Source organism: Lagopus muta, chromosome Z (assembly GCF_023343835.1).
Source record: "Lagopus muta isolate bLagMut1 chromosome Z, bLagMut1 primary, whole genome shotgun sequence".
NCBI lineage: Eukaryota > Metazoa > Chordata > Aves > Galliformes > Phasianidae > Lagopus > Lagopus muta.
In genome coordinates, this window is record NC_064472.1 from 63223396 (window position 1) to 63248750 (window position 25355).

Below are 25355 nucleotides of genomic sequence, written 5' to 3' on the forward strand. Positions count from 1 at the left end.
TAAAAGAAAGTATTGTTAAACAAAGACGAGGCTGCAAGATCTCACCAGGAAAACTAAAATCATGCATGAACTTTCTCCTCTTTGCCTCATTTTCCCTTTCTATTTTTCCATCTCTGACAGGAATTAAGTGGGAGTTTTGCCTTCATAAGTCCTTTCCATTCTCATCAAAGCTGTTGTCTTCATAGTGACTGTCTGCCTCAGCATTTGTGTTTTCACTGTTTACAACCAGAGAATCCTATGCTCTTCCTCTCAATTACATTCTAAAAACAAAATGTAAACACGAACATTCAGCTATTATTTTGGGGAAAAGAAAGCTTTGTTGGCCTATCGAGGTTTGAATGGAGAAGAAAAGAGCATGGAAAAAAGAGGGATTAAATGAAAGGAATGAAATGTAAATTTAAAAAAAGCCTGGGAAGTCTTTCATGCACTAAAAAACAAAACAAAACAAACAAAAAAAAAGATAAAGGAAAAGAAAAGGAAAGAAGGAAAAGGGAAGGGAAAGGGGAAGGGGAAGGCGAAGAGGAAGGAGAAGGGGAAGTGGAAGAGGAAGAGAAAGGGGAAGGAGAAAAAAGGGGAAGGGAAGGGAAGGGAAGGGAAGGGGAAGGGGAAGGGGAAAGGGAAGGGGAAGGGGAAGGGAAGGGGAAGGGGAAGGGAAGGGGAAGGGGAAGGGAAAGGGGAAGGGGAAGGGGAAGGGGAAGGGGAAGGGGAAGGGGAAGGGGAAGGGGAAGGGGAAGGGGAAGGGGAAGGGGAAGGGGAAGGGGAAGGGGAAGGTCAGCAATACAGGTTTGATTTCCCTTGCCCAGTGTGGTAAAAACAAAGAGCAGAAACTATATATCACATTACATGAGTAAGTTTGTTTCAAATTTTTGTCTGTGCCTTGGGAGCTCTCGGAGACATTAATTAGTTCCTTCTGCCATTCTCAAAGGGCTGCAGATCTGGCATTGCAATATATTTACACAGAATTTAAGTGAGGGCCCTACACAGTGAATGACCCAACTTTTAAAAATAATTAGTCCTTTTTCTAAACATTATTTAGGATCATTTCTAGATAACAGAACTGCTTCATGAACGCATACTCTCTCTGAATAGGCTGAAATGTTTATTTTAATGATTCTGTTTTCTGCACACAGACAAGTTTATATATTAAACGGCATCCATGATCAGACAAGTTTTTAAAAACACGTGCTTAAAAAATACCTAATCTTCCCCAACTGTGGTTTTGACACAACTGCAAGATGTTGTAGAAAGCTAATTAATTCCATAGCCCAGCAGATAAAACATCTTCAAGACCAAGCCAAGAACTGGATGGAGGAAAGTGAGGAAATACAAAGCTTTGAAACATTTGTTTGGACAGTATCTCTCTCCCTTGGTTCATGCACTAACCTTGACCTGTGTTATTATACACTGGAGAGCAGAACACTAAAATGAACCAAAGGGATCCAGAGGGAGGAATGGAGGGTAGGGAATAAGTAACTTATAAACTTTGTAAGCACACTTATGACAGATGGCTGAACATTTCTGAACATAGGCTACATACTGTTTTATGACTGTGCAACACCTTGTGTATCCTTGGCACTGAAACACTATGAATCAGTACCATCATTCAGGCAAATAAATAACTTGTAAATAAATTACTATCATTGGTGGATCAGAGAACACGTGTACTGAGTTAATCACATCCTGCAGAGACAGTCATATGCTGCAACACTAAGCACATGTGCATGCAGCACTCTAAAGAGAAAGCTGAACAATGCTACACGAATCAGCCATCTAATGCCTTTGCATCTTTTTATCCACTCACGAGGAAATGGCATTTTGGCAGAAAAAGTCTGGAAAATGCTATCAAGAAAACACACTGAGTGACTTGCTTATCTTTGCAAATACCAAATTTTGTCAACTGTTTTCCTTGCTATCTCTTTTTTTAAGCAAATAAAACCTGCCCATTTCTGTGGATGAAGGTGAAAGATGTCCCAGGTACGCTGATGGCCTGTGAATGATGCAAATACCTTAAAATGTAATAAAGTTTTTGGCATGTCTGTTGATCCCACAGAATTCTTGTGCTTCAACTGTTTTGTCATTTTGGAAATCTGCATTTCTTCAGCAGACACTGGTGGCTAAGAGTTCTCTGGTTTGCAGTTTGTGTTCTTACTGTAAAATGAGGCTCTAAGCTACTGCTCTCCAAGGACTATCTTTCTTCACTGGCAATATTTCATACTGTTTGGCTGGACAGTAATTCTTCTCTCGCCTTCCTTAAAGCAGTGCTGATCTTGGTTTATTTGGCAGAAACTAGCCGTCATTTCTGTTTTGCTAAAGTCTTGTGTCCTTCCTTTGTCCCTTGTCTCTCAAGAAACAACACAAACAGCTGATTACATGCTTTGTTACTGCAGCATTCATTACTTTTTGTGCCAAAGTCCTTGCATTTTAAAATATTTGCTTTACTGGAATAGTGGGTTAAGAGAGAGAGAGAGAATTGAAATCTGCCATCCTTGCAAGAGAAAAAAACAAAAGGCAGTAATGATTAGGGAGCTCAATTAACAGCTTCCTCTTTGAAAATTCATTGTTTTGGACTTTTGTCCACTACCTTAATTCCCACAATAGTTTTAAAAAAATACTAATTTTGTAATTTTCTGTAAAAGTAGGTGCAAAAATAATCAGGACAATATTGTATTTTTGCATATTACTGGAGGCCTTTGACCTTGATTACAGGCCTTGAACAAATAATGTCTTCATTTCCAGGAGAGAAAGAATATTTTTGTTAAAGTGACACACTGACGGAGAGTGCTTACACTCTTCATAGTTACTCTGTGTTTATACTAGGGAATCATCAGAACTCAATCAGGGTCAGCCCTGAAACTAAACACCAGTTTAATAAATTGTAGAGATTTACTTAATGCAGACAAAAGTCTGATGACTCTGTCATTTAATCAGCATGGAAGGTTGACTCATAGCACTCACTTACTGATAGCTATAGCACAGACATAGCATGTACAGTACAATGCCAAAACCTCCTCTTTGGCTATTCAGCTTTTCAAACACAATCAGTTCTCACACTTGTATTTTCTACTGGCTTCATTCACTAGCACATCTGATCTCTATTAAAACTAAATCCATTCTGAGGACAAAAAGGGAATAGTGTTTAATACAGGAGAGTGCTGCAGTCAGCTGTGCAATAAACCCTGCTTTGATCACGTGTTCTTGATTATTAATATGGAGCAACAAAGCAGTCAAGATGTTTCATATGCTTCCATAATGCTCTCTTGCAAGTTTCCTCACTTTTTCTGTCTCTGTTTTCATTCTTCCATTCATTGTTTCTTTCAGTAATTTTTCTCATGGTCTGCTGGATGCATGCAAGATCTTCCAACGTACCTCTTACCTAGCAGCTTAAAAGACACTGCTATGTAAGAAATTCTACTAGTTACTCCATTTTGTGATCAGATTCATAGAATTGGACTGTAGAGTGACAAAAATGATGGACTGGTGCATCTTCCCAGATACGCTTCAGAACAAATATATGTGTTCTTTATGCAAATATCTTTATGCATCGCAAGTATTTCAACACATTCAGTCAAAGTAACTTAACAGCCCCACCGTATTTTGTAGAGAGACTCAAAGTACATAAACGGCATTTGTTCAATGAAGTCAGACAGCATTTTTCCGCTTCCGCAATACTTTTGGAGAGAAAAGTGCAACACAAGAATACCTGAGAGTGCTTGGAGACCCAGTGACGTAAGACATTCAGGACACGATTAGTGGCTGCTCTGCGTATTATGAACTCTTTGTCACACATGCGTTCTGAATTGCTAAAACCTATGAGGAAAAAACACACACATAAGAATTAAAATTAACAGAGGTATTACATTTCTTCAAATCCTGTATTTGTAACTGCTAAATAGAAGGCTTACTTGAGCATTTGTGAGTAATGAAAAGAAAGCTTGTATTTCAAACACGATCATTTAGACCACTGTAATTATGCAAAATCAGTACAATATCATATAAGCCCATCATAGATAATACAGATATCTACTTGGTTTACTGTTCAGCTTCAGAAAGATGGAGAGTATTGGCTTGAAGACAGGTCTCTCATCAGTATGAAAGAAACAATACAAAACATGACTAATCTAAAAGCAAACAGAGCCTGTAAGCAAGCAAGCTATATAAAGCGACTGTGATTTAGAAATTGGAAAGTGGTACATCATAGATGTGGTACATTGTAAGGAATCAGAGAAGGATAACAGTTTAAATACAGAGGAGAAAAAGTTCAGCACAGGAAATGTTCCTCCCTTCACGAAAGCATGTCCTCCCTTCATGAGAGCACTGTACAGGGCTCTACTAGTCAACAGCACATACAAACAGCTTATTTTTTTTTACCACTGTAGTAACAAGAAGGTGGGAAGGTATACAGAAAACACATTTACATACTGAAAGAATGATGTGCCAAACACAGCACTTCCCCACACATCTTATAATGTCAACATTTTTTTAGTCATCAATATTTACTCATCCAGAAATATTTTTAAAAATCACAGAATTATGGAATTGCTCAGGTCCAACCACAACTTAACCATACGCATACATAACCTAACTCTAACAGCTCTCCTCTAAATCATGTCTGTGAGCACCACATCCTAACAGTTCTTAAACACCTACAGGGATGGTAAGTTTCCTATTACATTCACAGCATTGTTTCTTGCCTGCCTAGTTTTGTTGTAGCTGTATATTACTAATAAAATGATGATATTAAATACTTCTATTAAAAAAAAAAAACAAAAAAACAACAAATGATAACTCTGACAAAACTCTTCAGAAGTTAATTTTTCTCTAGGTTTCTGTTGGATTTGATCTTACACTACATTGTTTTCCATTTCACACAGTGCAGAGTCCAGGAACAACTGGAAACTCCCTTACATATGGATCAGTGCTTTGCAATTTTTTTTGGCATGAATGCTGTTCTGAAGCCTCTGTATTATTAGAAAGAGCAAGGGGTGCATCTGTTTATTCTGTGAAAAGAACATTTGAGGTGTTCTCAGAGTCTAGTATTAGCATTATACTATTTTTATCATAGATATTTAATATATTCAGTCCAAAAAACTAAACTGCTGTTCTGCATTTCCAGACAGAAGGAAAAAAAAAACAAGTGTAACTGCAATTACGTATTCTTTACTACAGGCTGAACCCCAAACAGATTCTCTATTTCATGGACGCGTGTTTTGAAGTATGGCATATGACACTGTAGTTGATATCTACGACTCAGTACTGAAGGAATTTTCATATTAACACATCTTCAGGAGTTTCATTGCCCATAAACAGCAAAGTAAACAAAATCTCTGAGGCTTTACTTAGTAAAAGGTAACCTAGGCAACATTTTGTGTGTTAATTTTCCATGCTTTTCACAGTTAACCTCTTGCAGAAGCAATTAGGCATACACATTATAAACTGCTCAATTAGCCACTTGATTGCAGCAGTGAAAGTCACAATGAAAATTATGTATTAAAGCAGCAGAGTCTCCATGAAAGTAACATTAAGGAAAAGAAGTTTTGGTAAGCTGAAAGGAAAAAAGGAGAGATAACTACAGAAACAGTTTCAAGCTAGCTGCAAAAAAAAGAATAAGAAGAGGAAGAAAGGAAAAATGTAAAGCCCCAGGGATCACTCAGCAAACTTCTATGGTTCTCAGAACTTCATCAATTTTTAATCAGTAATTAGCTTTAATGGAATCTAAGCAACATATTTAGTCAGATCCACATAATCGGTAGCTAATGTTGATGGCTTGGTTGGATACGCAGAGATGCCCAGTTGTGTATGAAGAGAACTTTGGTGACCAGAGATGTGCAGGTGCAGAGGTGTATTTAACTCCACGCGTGTTAACTCTGTACAACTACAGGTACAAGACTTCAGATAAATAGCTATGTAATGTATTTGTTCAAAACAAAACTGAAAATCTACTGATCACTTTGTTTTTAAAAACCAAACACATCAAAATGCCAGGATGTGCTTCTCTTTCCACAAAACATTTATGCTTGATCATTCTTTCTGAAAAAAGGAACCCCAAAACATTTCAGGAATGCTTTCTGTCACAGAACTAAATCTGCCAACTGATTTTGAAGACTTTGTTTATAGTATTTTCTTCTGGACTCTCAAAAATTATCTGGAAATGTGATGCATTACACAGTTCCCAAAACGAGCACCAGAGATCAGCATCTTCTATCTAAGACCACAAAGACATGCAATCAAAATTGTTACACCACTACCCTGGCCTGTTCCTTGCCTATAGTAGTTCCCTTCCACCTTGCACTTTTCAATACTCAACCATGTTTTGGTGTAAAATGCCTGGTGTAAAAGTTGGCCTAGGGAATGGACAGGTTTCTGCTGTCTGTTCTAACAAGCTTTCACTGCACCTTCACTTCACATACTTGCTTTCTCTATTATAGTATATTCTCACATACTCTCTTTCTCTATTTCTATTTTATAATTAATTATATCCTTGAAAGCTTTCAGAAAAAATGTGTAAAGCATACTATGCAGGAAAAGACCTCCTCTGGTTCCACTCCCCATCCCCACCCTCCATCCCCAAACAGAAAATAATAAGGACTAAATGGTATGCTGGAATAACTCAAAAGTCATGGCTAGTATTGTCACTGTTCTTTGTATACGAGGAGATATTTGCTTCTACAAAGATGTTTGGCTTTACCATAGTGTTCTCCTTCTCAACTTGTTTTGAGTAACAATAGACCTTAGCTAGGCTCCACACTTGGTAGCTTTGACAACAACACAGCAGAGTCAGACCTTAAAGTAAAACCAGGTATGCTGGAGAACAACACACCAGGACCTCCCTGATGCAGCCAAGGTTGGAGCAGGCAAAGTTGGTGGGACTTGGATTGTTCAGAAAATGAAGCCTCTCTTCTGTGAAAATACTCCCAGTTGTTTCTGCATAGATAAGGAATGAACAGCAAGCAGTTCTGGACAAAGGGACTGATTATTCCCACCTCAAAAAAGGGGTGACCAGACATTCTGGTCAACATCGAGGACCTGCTCTACAACACAGATGCAAATGAAGAACTGTCCTTCATGAAGGATGGAGATGTGCCAGTCATCACTGACCAGTGTGCTCAGATGTCCAGAAGCAAAGCAAATTATCTTCACTAGGTCTACCACCAGAAGTGAGAACTTTTTGAATGGTGTTTAGCACACCACTCATTCTTAGCTTTTCAATTCCAAACTAACTGATAACTGAAATGGGAGCTAGAGACTGCCAGCAGATGGTAAAGATGGTTACCATTCACATCATTAACATGCCCATCAAGCACAGATTAATTAGACTGTACTTAAAATTCTAAGTTTTTTTAGTAACTGCTAGATAAACTTCAGTGACTATATACATGAATTTTCCATTACAATCATAGACAAAAGCTATTATTATTTTTATCTACCACCTTTACTTCAGAGGAGATAAGTGTAAAGATATACATAGATAGGTATCAGCAGACCTATTCAAAACTAATATGACAACTCCCTCCCAGACAGTACAGCAACATCCTAAACTAAAAACACCCACCATTCAAAACGCTGGACTGTATTATTCCCGATGCTAAGAGAACTCTGATGCATTGTCAGACTAAATAAAAGCTGGTGAATACTGACTGTGAAAGCAAAAGAAATTTCATTAGTTCTCGTAGTCGCTAAATAGATCTTTTCATTAAAAAGAATGTGAGAATACATAAGAAATACAGTACTCAAGAACAAACAAATTGGACAGAAGTATGGTGTTAATTTTAGGAATATTATAAAACTCAGAAAAAAATAGATGTAGCAACTGTAAGCAAATAAGATCACTAAGCACTGCTACCTTCTGGTCTTCTAACTTTGAAAGGAAAGGTCTAAACAAAACACAAAAGAAAAAACAACAAAAACTTACTACCACAGCAAAATTAATATAAAAGGAGAAACATGCAAAGAGAAGTTCTTGGCCAGCATTCTTTTTTTCCCACTTTCAAAGCCATGTGGTCTGTGGAAAAGAAAGTACCAAAGATAGCCACAAACAGACGTGACTGCTAAAGGTAACCCAAATTCTACCTATCCTTCAATCCTGACTACTTTTGAACACATGGTCTAGCAGGAACTGCATGTCACCTACTGCAAAAAGCAGGTGAGAGCCAGAACCTTGCAGGGCTACACAGTATTTGCTTTTTCTTGTCTATATACAAGCATAAATAGAAATAATATCTTCTGAGAGACAGTGCAAAGCATGCAATACAACATTTGAGACTATAACTCCATTGCAGCAGATTAAAAGGTGCACTTACAACAAAGAAGCAATTCCACTACCAAAGAGCTTGCAATCTTAGCAAATTAACAATCCAGAGCAGCTGCTCAATATGGACAAATGGGAGAGAACAATGGGACTGAGGGAAAGTGCCAATAAGGCTGACAGGCAGACTTTGCTGAACAGCAAGGCGACAATGTACTTACTATTAACAGAACTGTATCCAGGTGAAGTAACAAAAAAATATGGTATGCAGAGAAGCAACACAGAAACGTGGCGCACAATTTCATCCACTTTATGGAAGTCAATGGCAAAAATAGATCACTAATTTTACTAAGCCCCTTTGCTCATTAATCACAATTTTTTCACTCTGCTAATGCAGAGTATAAGAGGCTGGAAGAGATACATAGCCTCTGTCACACACACTGCCCAGGATTCTTAATTGAAGCACAAACCTTTATGGGTCTGCAGATGTATCAGCTAAAAGAAATGGCACTGAACTAAGACTAGACTTGGGAACCAAGACAGGCTTCAGCTCAGATGCTTACCGCAATAAATTGGAAGATTTAACTATACATCTCCGATCTATCCCAAAGATGATTAATTCTACCAAGCAGTTTCCCGTTAGGCGTTCAGCACTGACAGATCTATGCTGATATTCCTCATATACTCTTCCTACCTCGTTTGGGTCTAGAAACAGTTTTAAAGTCTGATTGTACAGTCCCTTGCATAATACCATTCCTGTCTGTGACTTAGGCTCTTAGACAGTCTTAGCCATGGAGGCTGTAAATCTATGTAAAACTAACAAAATAGCCATACTTCTCGTTTTTCAGTTTCAGCTGAGATGGAATTGTCTTTAGAGTGTCTGGTATGATGCTATGTTTTGGTTCTAGGGGAAAAACAGTGTTGCGAACACACTGATGTTTCTACTTGCTGCTAAACAGTGTTGTACAGAGCTATGACCATTCACAGTGAAGGGTCCAAGGAGCTGAGAGGGAACAGAACTAGGACAGCTGACTTAAACTGGTCGAAGGAATATGCCGTATCATATGACATCATGCAGAAGGAGAGTACTGAATGGGTGGGAATTCATCTCATTCTCTGCTGCTCGGGGCTGAGCTGGGCATTGGTTAAGGGGTGGTATCACTTGTTTCTGCATCACTTGCTATGTACATCCATACACACATATTTATATATAGTCATAACTATGATCCTTTACTTTTTCTCTGGCTTAGGAAATAGTTTTATCTCAACCCACTAGTTCCACTGTTTTTTTCCTGATTCTCTCCCCCTCTGCACTGGGAAGGAGGGGGAGTGAGCAAATGACCATGTGGTGCTCAACCATCTGCTGGGAGAAACCACAATACTTGATTAGTTGAAATTTTATCTAGCTTACTATGCAGAAGCAAATGCTTATGGGAACAATCTTTAAAATGGACAATTTTAAGGCAGCCTTTCCCATACTGCAGCATAATGCAGTTTGGAAGTTAAGCATCATTTCAATTAAATCAGGGGCAAAGCACGCATGATTTCCTCTAAGCTCATCTTCACCATGGTTCCAGAAGAGGATAGAGGGGAAGGGTCTCATTTAGCAGAACGCCAATATTTTCTATGATTTAGTTAGGTTTCTAGATTGAAACACATTTCCCAGGTAGGACTAGATGCAGACTCCAAGGTGAAGCAATCAGAACATTTCATAGCATGTATCCATTTCGGTCCTGAAGGATGCAATCTTTCCACATCGGAAATAGCAGCAATATTTCTGATCATTAATAATCTTTACTGTAATCTAGTTTTAAGAAATTTATTTTTCCTGCAGTGTCTGCTGAGATGAATATAGGCTGCTTTCACATGTATCTTCTTCACATAATGGTGATACAGAACTTTTACCACATGCTATCAAACACAAATCAGCATTGATTTGCCATCATTGTTAGTTATTAGTATTAGTGCTACTTCGTCTAACATAATTTAATCACCCTGCTTGTGCACTTCTCTTTAGACTGTTACGCAAAATCCAGTTTTTCACCTCCAGATTTTTTTATTACAGGTAATATTATCAAAACTGTTATTTTTGAAGCTACCACAAAAGAAAACAAAGATGTTGAATAAACATGAATCTCAACATCTGAAGACACAAACACATTAAATTATGACAGTATATTCTATATAAGTTGATTCCCTCATGAGAAAGTGTACAGTACTTTACATTGGTAGATGTCATTAGCTATCCCACTCATGAAGCAAAAGCACAGAAGGACACCGTATGTCACTGTTTCTACCACCTTTCCAACTCCTACAATCTGGACCAGATTTAAGGGTCTTATTGTATGACATTGTGAGATAAGAGAATGGACCCTTCCCACCAAAAGTTACAGGAAAGTCCCAATAGCACAGTCATGTTCTGCATTTTCTTGTTTTACTAAGCAAACTTGTCTCTATCAGAAATTCACATAATTCCCCATTTAAAAGCCACTCTCAACCAACCAAAGCACTTATACTACACATTTTGTAGTGTCTGTGTGTCCTAAAGGAATTGATCAATTCATACTTGCTTTTATACTTTGCTGAATATGTCAAAAAAACCTCTGAGTCCAGGTATAATAACCATAACAACTTCATTTTATTCTTCGGTGTTAATACAGTAGGACATGATTCCTGACCGCAATAACTAACTTGTCAACAGTTATGATGATAGATCACCTATTTGGAATGACTTATAATTTAAATTCCCCAAATTAGAGGAAATTTGTCTGTACTTAAGAAGAGTAACTACAGCTAGTTTCTAGTGACTCTGCTAACAAAGAATTCTTCATTTCCAAAAAGCATTTTATCAGTCAGTTTTAATAAAATAACCTGGAATCAAATACTGATGCTGCATTATCATCTAATACGGTTGAAAACTGCATTCCAACAAGTGAGGAGGTAAAAACCTCCACTGCCCATAAAACAGACATCCAATAATTAAAAAAAAAGTGTAAAATACATTTTCCTCTCCTTTGTGTTTTTTTCTTCTGATAAATACGCTCATGGGCTGTAAACCAGCCCAGCTCAAATCCTGAAAGCTTAGGGTTGGCAAACATCAGCGGTACTTTCTGACCTGAATAAAGAATAAATGCAACACCCAGGCTTCAACTAGAGTGATTTTCATACACAAAGCCTATGCAACATACGTAGCACACCCACACCTAATTTTAAAAGGCTTCCACTGACATAACAAAAAAGTTTGGCTGACAGTTTTAAAGATATACATGTTTATTGGTCATTGATTCTCGAGCAAGTAAGTGCGTTTCACAAATTCTCACAGAAAAGCATCAGAAAGCAAGCAGCCTAATATTGATAAGAAATCTAAACTTGCAAGGATTCTGCTCTTCTTTTATTTTCTCTCACTAGGATATTAGATGGCCATACATCAGCTAGCTGGAGAATGGCAAAATGGAAATAAGACCATTTATATTAACTGAGAGGAAAAGAAGCAAAAAGAAGACAAACTCCCACTCACTGCATAAAGAATAGCAAACCTGACCAATAATATAGTCCTCCTTCTTCAGGAATTACCAGATGTGCATATTCAGATTTATAACGGAATAGTCATATAAGCAGTTGAAGGCTTAAAGATAGGAATTATCAAGTCTAACCATGCTCTTCGGGCCACCTTAGATTGAGAGGCATATTTAATCATTTACTATGTGTTGGCTTGGCTGGTTTCATGAAGAGTTAACAGCTCATACCGTATCAAAAGCAGCGATCATTGCAAAAAGAAGAAATTGAGCACTCAAAGCATTTCAGGCTTTTAATTTCACTTTTACTGGTCCTTGGGACTTCTGAAATCATTTTGTTCTAAGAAATATGCTGCTGAAAATCCCTGCTGTATCCACCCACATCAGGAGTAATTCCAAGTATGTACTTGATTCTTCTGCCTAAAGCCTCCACATACAATCTAACTATCAAATCAAGTCAAGGGATTATAGTCTTAGTAAAGTAAATCCCATTGGATTCACATGCATCAGCTGATGTACAATAGCATAACACAGAGAGAGCTATAATTACTGTTTTTCATTTCTGCAAAATATTTATGAGAAAGGTTGGTAAACTATTTTTAAATGAGTCTTGCTTTAGAAAGGATTTTTCTAATAATAGAAACTTAAAGAACACTGAGACAAAGCAGTTAAAATATTATGTTGTGAACTTGAACCAAAATCCCGAAGTCTAAAAATCTGTCTGTCCAGTGGAATAATTTTAGTGCAATCAGGGAAATAAGGTAGACGTCTAAATAATATGCTTAACATCAACACACTATTCCAAGTCCCAATCATAACATTAAGGTTGCTAATTACAATGATCTAGATTAGATGTTAAAACATAGGTACAACGAAGAATGAAAATCCTCCTATAAAGTCAACTATTCAAATTTGGAAATTCTCCCTTTTGTACTTCTTTAAAAAAAAGGTTATTGCTACAGGTAGTCTGGCACACACTTTTGGGAATTATTATTTCTTTTTCAATTAAGATATGCTCTTGGAAGAGCATGACGGAAGGTCAAACTTGTTACAGAATCTTTAGAATTTGCTTAACAGTATAACTGCAGTTACGCAAGTTGTTCTAGAAAATCTAAAACACACCTTAGGAAGTAAAAAGCAATCAAGAATCTGTTTGTTAATGTTTTTGTAAGTAAAATTCAGCAGCAATGAAATTGCATTTTTATTTTTGGAACACTGTGACAAACATATGGCTTCAGAAAAAGCAGCATCGTTCACTCCTCTGTTAGATAAAAATGAATGTGTGTGCATTAGCATTTACATATGCTATACCCACGCAGGGAACGAGTATCTATCTGTACCTTTAGTCTACAGCACATAGTAGAATACATTTTCAAAAGTAGGAAGAATTGGTAATTCCATTAGGGTAGCACCCTATTCTTTTCTTCTTTCGGCAACAACAAAGGGAGTTGTAATTCACCAAAACCCAATACTAAATTTTGGGTTACATGCCTCTATCTTCGAAACCATATTTGCTTTCATGGAAGTTTTACAAATATTTGCTTGTATGTGTGACATCCTACTCCAATTTTCTAGTGAAATCTTAGGCCACACCATCAAAATCTCATGTCCATATTAATAAAACTGTACAAAAGAAAAGATCTTCAATTTCAAAAGCTGCTGTAGCCAATTATATTTACACACTGTAGAATATCATGACAAATTTGCAATGAAAAAGCAACTCTTTTTCCTATGACTTATTTATTACAAAATAACTGTAGGAAACAATTGACAAAGAAGACTTGACCAGCCTACCTTAACAATTATATCTGTAATTGGTTCAGTACATCTTAAAACAGTTCTTTATTGCAGTAATGTCTGAATTATCTTCCATGAACAAGAATGGTGACATTGCAGCTGATGTATCATTTAATTTGTATGACAACAAAGTGAGTTTGCCTTGATTCCTGCTTTGCATCTTAGTCCTCAAGGAACACAGAGGCAGTTTTTACCTGCTGAAGTGTTTCTGCATTTCATCTCCAGCTTTTCATTTGTTTAATTACAGACTGAGTATACTTTCAACCTGCTTTATCAGCAATACTAAAAGCCTAGCACACCATTTTGTAGAATGCTCACAGTCTTTTCAACAACTATTCAAAGTAAGGTTTCAGACTTTTAAAATACTCAGTGTGCAGAGCCACAAAAGACACGTTAAAGTTCTACGAAAACATACTGCTAGAAAAAGAAAACTGCCTAAAAGCCTTTTGGAATTTTTTCCATTAGTTGGCCTGTGCTTTTTACATAATCTAAAGGGAATGTTTTATAAAACTGTTCTGATTTTTTTTTAAGACAATAAGAGTAAAGGTTAAATAGTAAGGAGGCAATACTTCCAAAGTGCCAAATGTATCATTTTTCAGACTATGTGTGAATGGATAGTTGACTGTCATGCCAAACAAAAACTGGCAGTATGTGTATCAGTCAACAAAAATCTCTGAACAAAATGTTCATCTTTCAACTCCCAGACCATGTGTGACTGTTGTTGCTGAAACAAATGAAGCAACTCAGGGGAAAAAAGCAAACAAACAAAAAAAACATGCAAAGCAAACAACAAAAACCACCAAAAAATCTTCCCAAAACTTATCTCACCAGTCTCATATGAATGATCATACAACATCACCAGTTGCCTGAAATGTAAGGAGGATAACTGGTAATCTAAACAACCTGCACTCCATGAACTCAGATTTTATAGTCCAATTCTCCACTTGCAAAATCAACATCCTAGGATTTTTTTTCCCTTTCTTGTAAGTGTTCAAAGTTCTACTCCAACTTCCTTCCCTTTTTAGCTTAGGAAAGAAGTGTGAGAAAACACATGTTCAACACATCCCATCCAATTATCCCTTCCACAGAAGGATCCAGTTTCGGGGTTCAGGAATAGGCACTGTGCTATTCTCCTTTCTCAGATAAAATGTTTTTATCCCAGTGCCAGTTTGCTTGCATGTATCTACGAAACAGAACTTTCCCGGCAGCTGTTCCAAGATTAGTACAATAGGTCAGGAAGCACATGGTTAATGGTGTTATAACTCAGGAATTCACCACTGCATTTACTTTTTTTTCCTGAGTAGCCAGCTTCTTTAATAAGCTTGAATAAGAAAATAATTTAGGAGAGGGGAACCCACAAAGAATTGATTTCCAAATTTCTGGTGAAGTGAGGAAAATCATTGTTTTCCTCTGACTTTTAAGTTGCAAAAGCAGGGGTCACCTGAGGCAAAACTAAACTTCATCTTGAAGCCATTGTTTCAATTCAAAGTTATTGTTCTATCAAAACTGCAAGGGAAGATTCAACTTCACTTGAATGCTTAGCCACTTACCTAAAATTGCTAAGCAACAATTTTGTTAAATTCAAAGGGCTCTTAATTCAGGAGCAAAAACAGAAATCTATTCAAATTCACTACAGGGTAGGTGAATATCATTTAGGGTTATTAAATTAGAAGATAGATTCTAAACAAATTGGTTTTAATCTCTATTTTCATTTCCCAGCTGATTTCTTGGTAAAATATCCTCTGTCAGGAGAAACATACACAAATTTATCACAAAAGCAGCTTGGTGAATATGTGTTAAAGATGCAGCCTACAACAGAAGATAGTTTGCCTCTCTATGGCAATAACAACATCATCCCCTGTTGCCCCACAGGAGCCTGCCCAGCAGGTCTTGTTGCAACACCAACACCTGCTATGTCCAACACTGCAAAGGACATCTGGTCAATTCCTGACAACTCTCCAGCCATAAGAAAGAAAGCTGGCTGGTCTATTAATGGTTAATTGTCACACAACCCTTCCTGATGAAGAACAGTGTCAGATATAGAGCAAGCCAATGAGGATTTCCTACCCAAGTCGACCTGCAGCTATTCAATCAAAATGTGGAACACAAGGAAGCTGCGTAGTATTCAGGTCTCAGAGCTTCTCAAATCTTCCTAGGCCTGCATAGGAAACTGATCTGGAAATCTCTTCATAACATGTTCCCAAGAGGGAACAAGCATACTCACTTTTCCATTTCCTTGCAAAAACTAAAACTAAAAAACAAAACAACCCCTTCCCCATCCTACAGAAGAGATCAAGGGAGGATGCCAACTCCCACATGAACCCTTTATTTTGTGGAGCTAAACACTGCAGATCACTAACACAAAGTAGGGACTGGAAAGGTACACAATTCAAGGACTCATCTGACACAAGTTCAGTACATAATCAGCTTTCAAGAGTTACATCATTCTGGAAATCACAACTGCAACTCATAAAAGTCTACTTCTGTTAGTTACTGCTGCTACCTTTAAGGTACATTACTGCAGACAGACATATACAGCAACTCTAGGCAAAGACTTTCTACACGCATTTCAACAGCTAATTTTCACAACAGAATTTTCACAGAATCATAGAATGGTTTGGGTTGGAAGGGACCTTTAAGATCATGTAGTTCCAACCCCCTATTATAGGCAGGGACACCTCCCTCTAGACCAGGTTGCTCACAGCCCCTTCCAGCCTGGCCTTGAATGCTTCCAGGGAGGGGGCATCCACAGCCTCTCTGGGCAACCTGTTCCAGTGTCTCACCACCCTCACAGTAAAGAATTTCTTCCTTATATCTAGTCTAAATCTCCCTTTTTCCAGTTTAAAGCCTTTTCCCCTTGTTCTGCCACTGCACGGTGTTATAAAAGTCCCTCCCCAGCTTTCCTGTAGGCCCCTTCAGATAGTGGCAGGTTGCTATAAGGTCCCCCCTAGAGCCTTCTCTTTTCCAGGCTAAAGAGCCCCAGTTCTCAGCCTGTCCTTGTAGGGGAGGTGCTCCAGCCCTTTCATCATCTTTGTGGCCCTCCTCTGAACCCACCCAGCAGCTCCATGTCCTTCTTGTGTTTGGCCCCAGAAGTGGTAGCAGTACTCCAGGTCTCATGATAGCAGAGTAGAGGGGCAGAATCACCTCCTTTGACCTGCTAGCCACACTTCCCTTGATGGAACCCAGGATACTGTTGGCCTTCTGGGCTGCAAGCGCACACTGCCTGCTCATGCTGAGTCTTTCATCAACGGACACCCCCAAATCCTTCTGCTCAGGCTGCTCTCAAGCCATCCTCTGCCCAATGTGTATCTGTGCTTGGGATCGCCTCTATCCAGATGCAGGACCTTGCACCTGGCCTTGTGGAACTTCATAAGATTGGCATGGAGCCACCTCTCAAGCCCATGCAGGTCCCTCTGGATAGCATTTCTTCCCTCTAGCATGTCAGCTCTACTACTCAGCTTAGTGCTGTCTGCACACCTGCTGAGTGTGCACCCCATCCCATTGTCCATGTTGCCCACAAAGATGTTAAATAACATCAGTCACAGCAACAATCCCTGAGGAATGCCACTCATCACAGGTCATCTAGCTCAACTCCCCTGCAATGAGCAGGGATACCACAGCTACCAGGTTGCCCAGGGCTTGATCTTAGTCTCCAGGGTCAGGGCATCCAGCACATCTCAGGGTAACCTGTTCCAGGGCCTCATCACCCTCACTGTAAAAGACTTTTTCCTTATATCTAACCTAAATCTGCCCTCTTAAAGACTGAAACCACTTCCCTTGTCCTGTCACATCAAACCCTGCTAGAAGTCTGTCCCTTTCTTTCCTGTAGCTCCCCTTTAGATACTGAAAGGCTGCTAGAAAGTCACTTTGGAGCCTTCTCTTCTCCAAGATGAACAGCTCCAGCTCTTTCAGCCTGTCCTTGTAGAAGTGTTCCATCCCTTGATGGCCTATGTAATTTTTGTGATTTGAAGGATGACTGCTTGAGTGATATTTAGAAATAGTCTTTGACAAGGCAGAAGTAGCAAAACACAGAGGTTTTAGGAAAGTATTCTCTATCCTGAATTACACTCACATAAACAATTCAAGTCAAAATTGATTTACCACCAGAGATATGTCCAGGCAACTAACTGAAAGGGACAGTACAGTACATCTTCATTTTTAAGAAGATGCTTTCAAACTTCCAGCTGCTATTTTAATTAGTGTTTTAAATCATTACAATTATACAGAGTAAAATCAACTTATCTCTTCTTTATCATGGGGCTTATTTTCCTGCATGTAAATCATGTTTGTCAGAGATACTCCCCCAATGATTTTTTTTTTCTTACTTTTCTCACTTTCCCTCCTCTTCCTTTCATATGTATTTTAAAAAATAAATGCTTAAACTGAAGAAGCCAGGCCCTCCTGCCAACCACAAGCTTCCATCCCACTCCTATACTCTCTTGTAACATGTCACCTTGTTCTCGTGAAAAATGGTATATCCTTTACAGTGCAGATCAGCATGCTATAGGAGGAGAAAAGCAGCTTTGCAGCATGTAGCATGCTGGAAACACCGAAGTATCCAACTTGAAATGGGATGACTGAATTGCTGAAATAAGCTGCTGTATTCACGATGAAATAATATATGAATGTTTGCTTGGGATGAAGTATTTGCTTCTTGTCCAGTGTTTGTTTTCTGTGTCAGGAGATTTTGGGTTTCTAATTTAATTTGAGAAAGAAATACACTTCTCCAAATATATAGAGTATACAAGATTTAGATTTCAAATCTAGGTTCTGTTGATGCAATCTCCCTGAAGCCCATGTCCTCTGGACCTATTACAAAATAAAACGATCAACTTAACATTAACTGTTTTTCCTAAAATAGGTAGGTATTCTTGGTAAAGTAGAAATTTGTTTGCTACATCATTGGTTACTCTGTTTTATTGATGATTTACCAAGTGCAAATCACATCTGACCAGTCTGCTGGCCTATGATGAAGTGACAACATGGACAAGGAAGGACAAATTGATGTCATCTACCCAGCCTTCTGTAAATTCTCTGACATGATCCCACACAACACCCTTGCCTCCAAATTGGAGAGATGTATTTGATGTATGGGTTATTTGGTGCCCCAAGAATTGGTGAGACAGCTGCATTCAGAGATCTTTAGTCAACAGCTCAGCATTCCTGTGATCAGTGATGAGCAGTGCTTCCCAGGGGAAGCACTGGGACCAGTGACACAGACTGTGCAATCAAGCTAGTTTGCAGTTGAGTGGTGCAATTGATGCTTGAGAAGGAAGGGATTGCTGCCCAGAGGGATCTGAACAGACTTATGAGGCAGGCCTGAACGTGTGTTAGGGTAATTCCAAATTACCAAATTCAGTACACACAATCAGATGAATGGATTGGGAGCAACCCTGCAGAAAAAGATCTGGAGGAAGAAAAGCTCATCACAAGCCAGCAATGTGCAATTACAGCCCAGAAAGCCAACCCAAGTGCTGCATCAAGAGAATAAAGACCAGCAGATCAGGGGAGGTGATCGTCTCTCTCCTGTCCACTCTTACGAGACTCCATTTGGTGTGCTGCATCCAAGTACAGGCTCTCAACACAAGAAGGACATGGACTTTTAGAACCCGTCCAAAGGAGGCCACAAAGATGATCAGAGGGCTGAAATAGTTCTTCTATGAACACATGCTAACAGAGTTGGGGTTTAGCCTGGAGGGCACTGGGGAGACCTTAGTGCAGCCCTTCAAAACGGCTTGAAAGGGGGCTAACTGGAAAGATGGAAAGAGACTTTTGACACGGGTATGTAGTGATGGGGCAAAGGGTAACTGTTTTGAACTGAAAGAGAGGATATTTTAATTAGATACAAAGAAGAAATTCTTCACTATGACAATGGTGAGGGACTGGAACAGGTTGCTGTGAGAAGCTGTAGATGCCCCATCCCAGGCATTAATGCCAAGCTCGATGGGGCCCTGGGCAGCCTGATCTGGTGAGAGATGTCCTTGCACATGGCAGAGGAGTTGGAACTGGATGCTCTCCATGGTCCTTCCAAACCAAGCCATTCTGTAATTCCCCTAAAACAGCACAGCATTATTTTACTAATTTGGCTTCATCTATACAATTAATCAAGATTTTAAGCAAAATTTCAGTCTCTACTAGCCCCACTTTCATGGTTTATGAATATTAACAAGTATGAGAACCTGCATGCATGCAAAGCAAACAATTTCACCAATGAATGCTAAAAAAATCTTTTATTCTTTAAAAAATTGGTGCAAGATAATCTTGCTTATCTTGAGGTTGTGTTCTGATTCTGCACAAAACAGAGAAAAATAATAGTTAAGGAGAAAAAGAAGTAATATGTTTGAAAGGACTGAGCAAAGATAAACCTAAAGTCAAGAACCACTTTTCTAGAGGCATAAACGGGAGAAGAGAAACAGCTCAAGTAGCTAATGCCACTGAGCAGTCATATGTTTTTGATGGCTCAGAGTTTATCTGTCATTTCAAGAAGCATGTAGCTGATGAGAAGTCCTCAAAAAGAATTAGAGTCTGAAGAAATGGAAATTCAGGATAAATAAAGAATACATGTCCCTACATCAACAATCTGAGTTTATACAATTTTACATCTAGTCAGGAAAACCAGGTATATTACATTGTTCTGTGGAAAGATGTTTGTGTAATGAGAATTCTCTTCCCTTGCCAAAGAATGAGCTGACAGAAAGTTCTAAGACTGGAGGAAGACATGATGTATCCCTGAACAGTTAAAACTGGAAGGCAGAAAATTGAGACAAGCTACACTCTTAAACAAAATAAAGCAAAACAAAGCCAAAAGTGGACTCTTAGAAAGCAGAGATAATAGAAGTTACAGAGATAATTCTTACCTCCTAATGTTCTCCCACATGCTCCAGCTGTTTTTTGCTCCTGAAGCTGCTTAAGTTTGCCCTTCTAGCAGCTACAATGACTCTCACTTTCATACAGTTACCCACTTTTTAAATCTACATAAATATCTTTCAATCACAGTGTCCACAAGATCCACAGACTCTTTGATTTAGTGCTTTGAAATTCCCTCATGCAATGCAATAATGTTAGATGTTATTTTCTCTAACACTTATCTGATAAGTACTGAGAACCTGTGCTTTTAAAAATATAGAAGCTGTGATTTTAAATTGTACTCGTCCTAGTGAACAAAAAACAGTTTTTTCCTTTTTACTGTATTTTGTAAAGAATTTGTAAATATATTGGAATTAATTTATAAAGTAAAATATGTCACTGACTTCTTGGCAATGTCTGTTTTCAAAATTAATAGGAATACACAACTCTTTTTGTCCAGAAATTACTGTTGCATGATGTTTACTCACTCACTCAAAGAAAACAACCACAGCATAAAGGATAAAAAAGCATAAAGTAGACACAAAGGATAAAATGTGGTAGATATAGTATTAAACAATGTACATGTAATTCTAATTTAAGTAAGCAAGAAAAGAGATCATAGGCTTATACAGTAATCATCCAAAATCTTGATTAACGATTTGGTGATATTAGAGTTTACAAAACAAAGGCACAAAGCCCAGAATCATTTCCTTAAGGTATACGGTACAATAAGAAGTCCTCATTTATTTAAGATTCATGCTTATTCTAAACAATATTACTCAATACATTCCCATTCTTTTTTTCTTTAAGGTAGACAGGATGAAGGTTACAGACAACTTCCCAAAACAGAGTAATACACAAACAGTCTAAGACATAATTTTACTATTTGGTGATATAAATTTCTTACAGATTTTCAGACTGCCACAGTAAAAAAGATAATAGTATGGATGCACCTGAACACACTCTTAGGCTGTTCTTTTTGTCATGTTTATGGGTCAATTTCATGGTGATCTCTTGATTTGCAGTAAACAAACACTTTCCATTATATTTGAAAATGCTTTTTATTATGCAGAAGGTTGTAAAACGTAAGGATTTCAGCCTCAGCTTTTTTCCAAATGATAATTTTTTTAATTGATTTCCTTCTCTATTATCTTTATCTTAGCAATTGTTTCAAGTTGTTTTCTACTGTAACTGAACTATGTATTCAAGTCAACTAAATCACATAATCACAATTCCAGCATTTTACACTGCTTCTGTAAGATAAAACCAGTGTTTGAATTTCTCCTGTAAAATCTTACAGGGTTAAATAACATTTCTATTAATTTCTTCAATATTGTAATTTTTGCCTTTCATACAAGCAATGATTTCAAAAAAGTTTTAAGAAAAACCTTCAAATTAAAGGAGTTAAATTACAAATATTTCACATTGGCCTCAAATGGAACCAACTCAGAAAGACACCATGGAGATTATAGTAACAAATCAGAGGCTGCTTAGGATTCAGGTAAATTCCTAAGAAATATTTACCTTCTGAGAAGATCTTAATGTTTGGTATAATTTTTGGTAAACTTTTCTCACCTGGTGGACTCCCATGTCCTGCTGCAGCTGTAGCAATAGCAAAAGCAGATGCAGGAGAAACAGCACAGTGACTGTTGTCAGCAGTTTGTACTGTAAAGAGAATAGAAAGAGAAATATTTGAAATCTTTACTAATGTTCATACACTGTGTATATTGTCTATTTTCATTGTCATTGGATTTTATAATGATTTGATCCTGAAGGTCTTTTCCAACCTGAGCAATTCTATGACTCTATGATTCCATATTAAAAGAAAGAAAAATATCACCATAATTTCTGCAATTTGACTATTAGTTGTAGGCCTGTACAATTGATGTTTCTACGGAAAAAAATTCTCAAGACGTTGCAAAGGATGAGGAATAAACCTGAACCAAACAGAAGAACAAAGGTAATGGTACAGACAGTTAACTAAAACAAACAAAAAAACCAACATCCATATTAAAGGACAAAGCATATTAACAAATCAGATGAGATTTACAGATCTTCCCAGCTCATCACTTAAGTACAGTTTTGCAAAATTTGTCAGATTTTCTCTTCAGGGAGTCCAGTCGATGTTGATTCACTTTGTACTCAAATAATACACTACTGCTTCCCACAGTTTCCAACTCCAGAGTTTTGCCATTCTATCGCAACTATGGCCAATAGCAAAATATTACTATTGGTCCAGTATTGAGATGTCTCACTAACTTATTAACAGTAGAGAAGACTATGTTCTGTTTTCTTTTTCTTTCTTTTTTTTTTTTTTTTTGAATTCCAAGTATCAAACAATGTCTATGCCTTGAGATCTGATTTGTTTGAGAAGACAGCATTTTAACTGGACGGAGCTCATGGATAGATCTCACAGCTCAGTTAATGTTTTTGAAGAGACTTGTGAGAGCTATTTGAGGAACTCCAGTTCTCCCTTTACCTCTTCAACAGAGCAGTTTATTCAAATTTTGGAAGAAATCACTAGCTATCAACTGTAAATTTTCAACTTCACACAAGATAACTCACTCAGTCACTTCCAAACGACAGTACTGGGTATTGTGTAATTCATCATTACCTATCATGTCCAAAATGTCTCCTTAGCAGCTGAAAAAAGAATATTTGTAAATATCTAGAGACTTTTGTGAGAATAAGAGTGATTCAATATTAGTTCTGAACTTGGATACATCCTGCTCAAGTTGTTAAAGAAAATTTCATCACATACAAAGCTCCAACATCCTTCCAAGTCTCCAGTTACTAACACATACTTCTCTCCAGAAATAGTGCCTCCAATTTATTTCCATGGAAAACTAAAACAGATACAAAGAGCACAAGAACCCTATCTGATTGAGCATATTCTCAGCTACAAAATACACGTTTTCAACAGTCAACACCATTAGCATTTTTGCCAGCAATGAACAGGAGCCTGCATGCCAGACTTGTAAAAAATCAGCAGCAGTGAAGATGACCCAGTTTCACAGCTGCTATGACAGCATCACTCCTAGAAGAACGTTGCTCATACAGTCCACCTTTCATTGGCCAAAAGAGATGAGGACAGAAAGCATCAAATCCAGACTGTTCACAGTCTGTGTAGTAGGACCTTTCTGTAATGACTGGCAATGTGCTCCATGGTCTTCAGACTAGTATGGGGCCTGGTATCATTGTGCTGTAAGAGAAAGGCTGTCTTTGGCCCAGCTCATGAAGTTTGAGCCTTCAACTTCATCAGTGTCGCAAAACAGTTATCAGTAGTTGATGACTCGTCCAGGTTCCAGGAAATCCAGCGGATCACCTCTCTTCTGTCCCAAAAGACAGCATGCATCACTTCATCCACTGGGAGCTACATCTTGAATTTCTTCTTCATTGGGGAATTCACATGTCATCACTTCATGGGCTGCCATTTTGACTCCACTGTGTTGTGACACTACATTTCACCATCAGTAAAGACGCAACCCAGGAAACTCACCTTCAGCCTCATACAGTTCAACCTGGTCCTGACAAACTTGCATGCAGTGTTCTTTCTATTCCTGTCTGAGCATCTGTGGGACCCACGTGGCTCCAACTTTGAGATATTCCAATTTTGGCAACCATTGTTTCCAAAGTACTGAAACTGATACTCAGCACCAAACACACCTTCCTGATTGTAACACGTCAACTCACATAGATGAACTGACCAAGACGCTCTTCACTTCATGGTGTCACAGCTGTGCATGGTTGTCCAAAATGTGGCTTGTCTTTCACACTGCTGTTGCCACTGTTGAAATGTTCCACCCATCTCTCACTGCGCTCACATCCACCTTCTGTTTCCAGAAACATTTAGCAATTGTGGATGTATGTCAACGGGTGCTATTTTTTTCATACAGAGAAAGGTAATACATACAGATATACTTCCACATCAAATACCATTCCGTATGCCGCTCTGCTGCCATTTGTCACGCAGCAACAAAATACAGCACAGTAACAATACTGGCAGTAAGGTTCAAAATCTACTGTTATACCACCAACAACACAACATCTGCCTCTGACATCATGGGCCACCATAATAAAAAAGGAAGCATTACTTTCAGAGCAGCCCTCCTTCATTAACTGAATGGCATAATTCACATTATTGAAAGATTACAGATTTCGAATATTTTGCAAAGACTATGGCTACTTTATTTAAACTCTTGAAAGTTACAGAGGGCAGAAACTTCAGTTTCTTACCTCCTGGTTGACGATAGCGGAGATGACGTGGTGTTGAAGGGGATCTACATGGGGAAAGTTCTGTGGTATCCACCGCTGAGGTGCTTTCAGGAATAGTTCTGTCCACTGACACTGATTCTAGAACTGCTGCTTTAAAAGAGATCAGATGTTAATAACAGGATGATAGCTCAAAATTTACACCATATTAAGAGATTTTTGGGAGAAAAGGTATGTGGCTTTATGACACACCTTTTTAAAGTACAGAGCACACTAAGTTTTGTTTGTTTTAGGTACAAACACAGCTCTGAAGAGAATAAAGAGTAGGCAAGTGACTCAGAACTCTCAGTGTATGAACGCCTAAAGACAAAAAATCTGCAAATTTGAGCAAACTGACTGCAATGATACAAAGAATTTGTGTGTCAAAATGATCTTCACTGAAAAGCAACATTTTAAAAATGGCCATTAATTAAGAACATTTTACACCAATGTTTAAATACCAAATCTAATACACAAAAATTATTTATAAGTGTAGCTGTTAATATGTATATACATATAAAGTAGTTGTTATGTAATGCTACATTTAAATGGTGATGCTTTTGGAACTTGCTGTGTATCTTCTGTGCCAAGAAGATTCAACAGTAATTACTGTCTGAAATGAAAGCTTTGTACTGATGTCATAACCAAACAGAAGCTAGTAAATAAATAACTTGGTAAAAAATGGACAGTAGTCAGTTTAAAAA

The 25355-nt window shown here is 38.0% G+C and overlaps 1 protein-coding gene across 3 annotated transcripts in view; it reads right to left on the reverse strand.

Annotated features, from left to right (window-relative positions):
• RASGRF2 (Ras protein specific guanine nucleotide releasing factor 2) overlaps positions 1-25355 on the reverse strand; it is a 119238-nt gene that overhangs the window by 25864 nt on the left and 68019 nt on the right. For 2 of the 3 annotated variants that reach the window (XM_048931027.1, XM_048931025.1), the window contains exons 16-18: positions 24637-24765; positions 21976-22065; positions 3701-3807 (exon numbers count right to left, since the gene is read on the reverse strand). In XM_048931027.1, the coding sequence (XP_048786984.1) occupies positions 3701-3807; positions 21976-22065; positions 24637-24765 (326 nt within the window). The remainder of the gene's footprint in view (positions 1-3700; positions 3808-21975; positions 22066-24636; positions 24766-25355) is intronic. The other variant, XM_048931026.1, reaches the window with a different exon arrangement.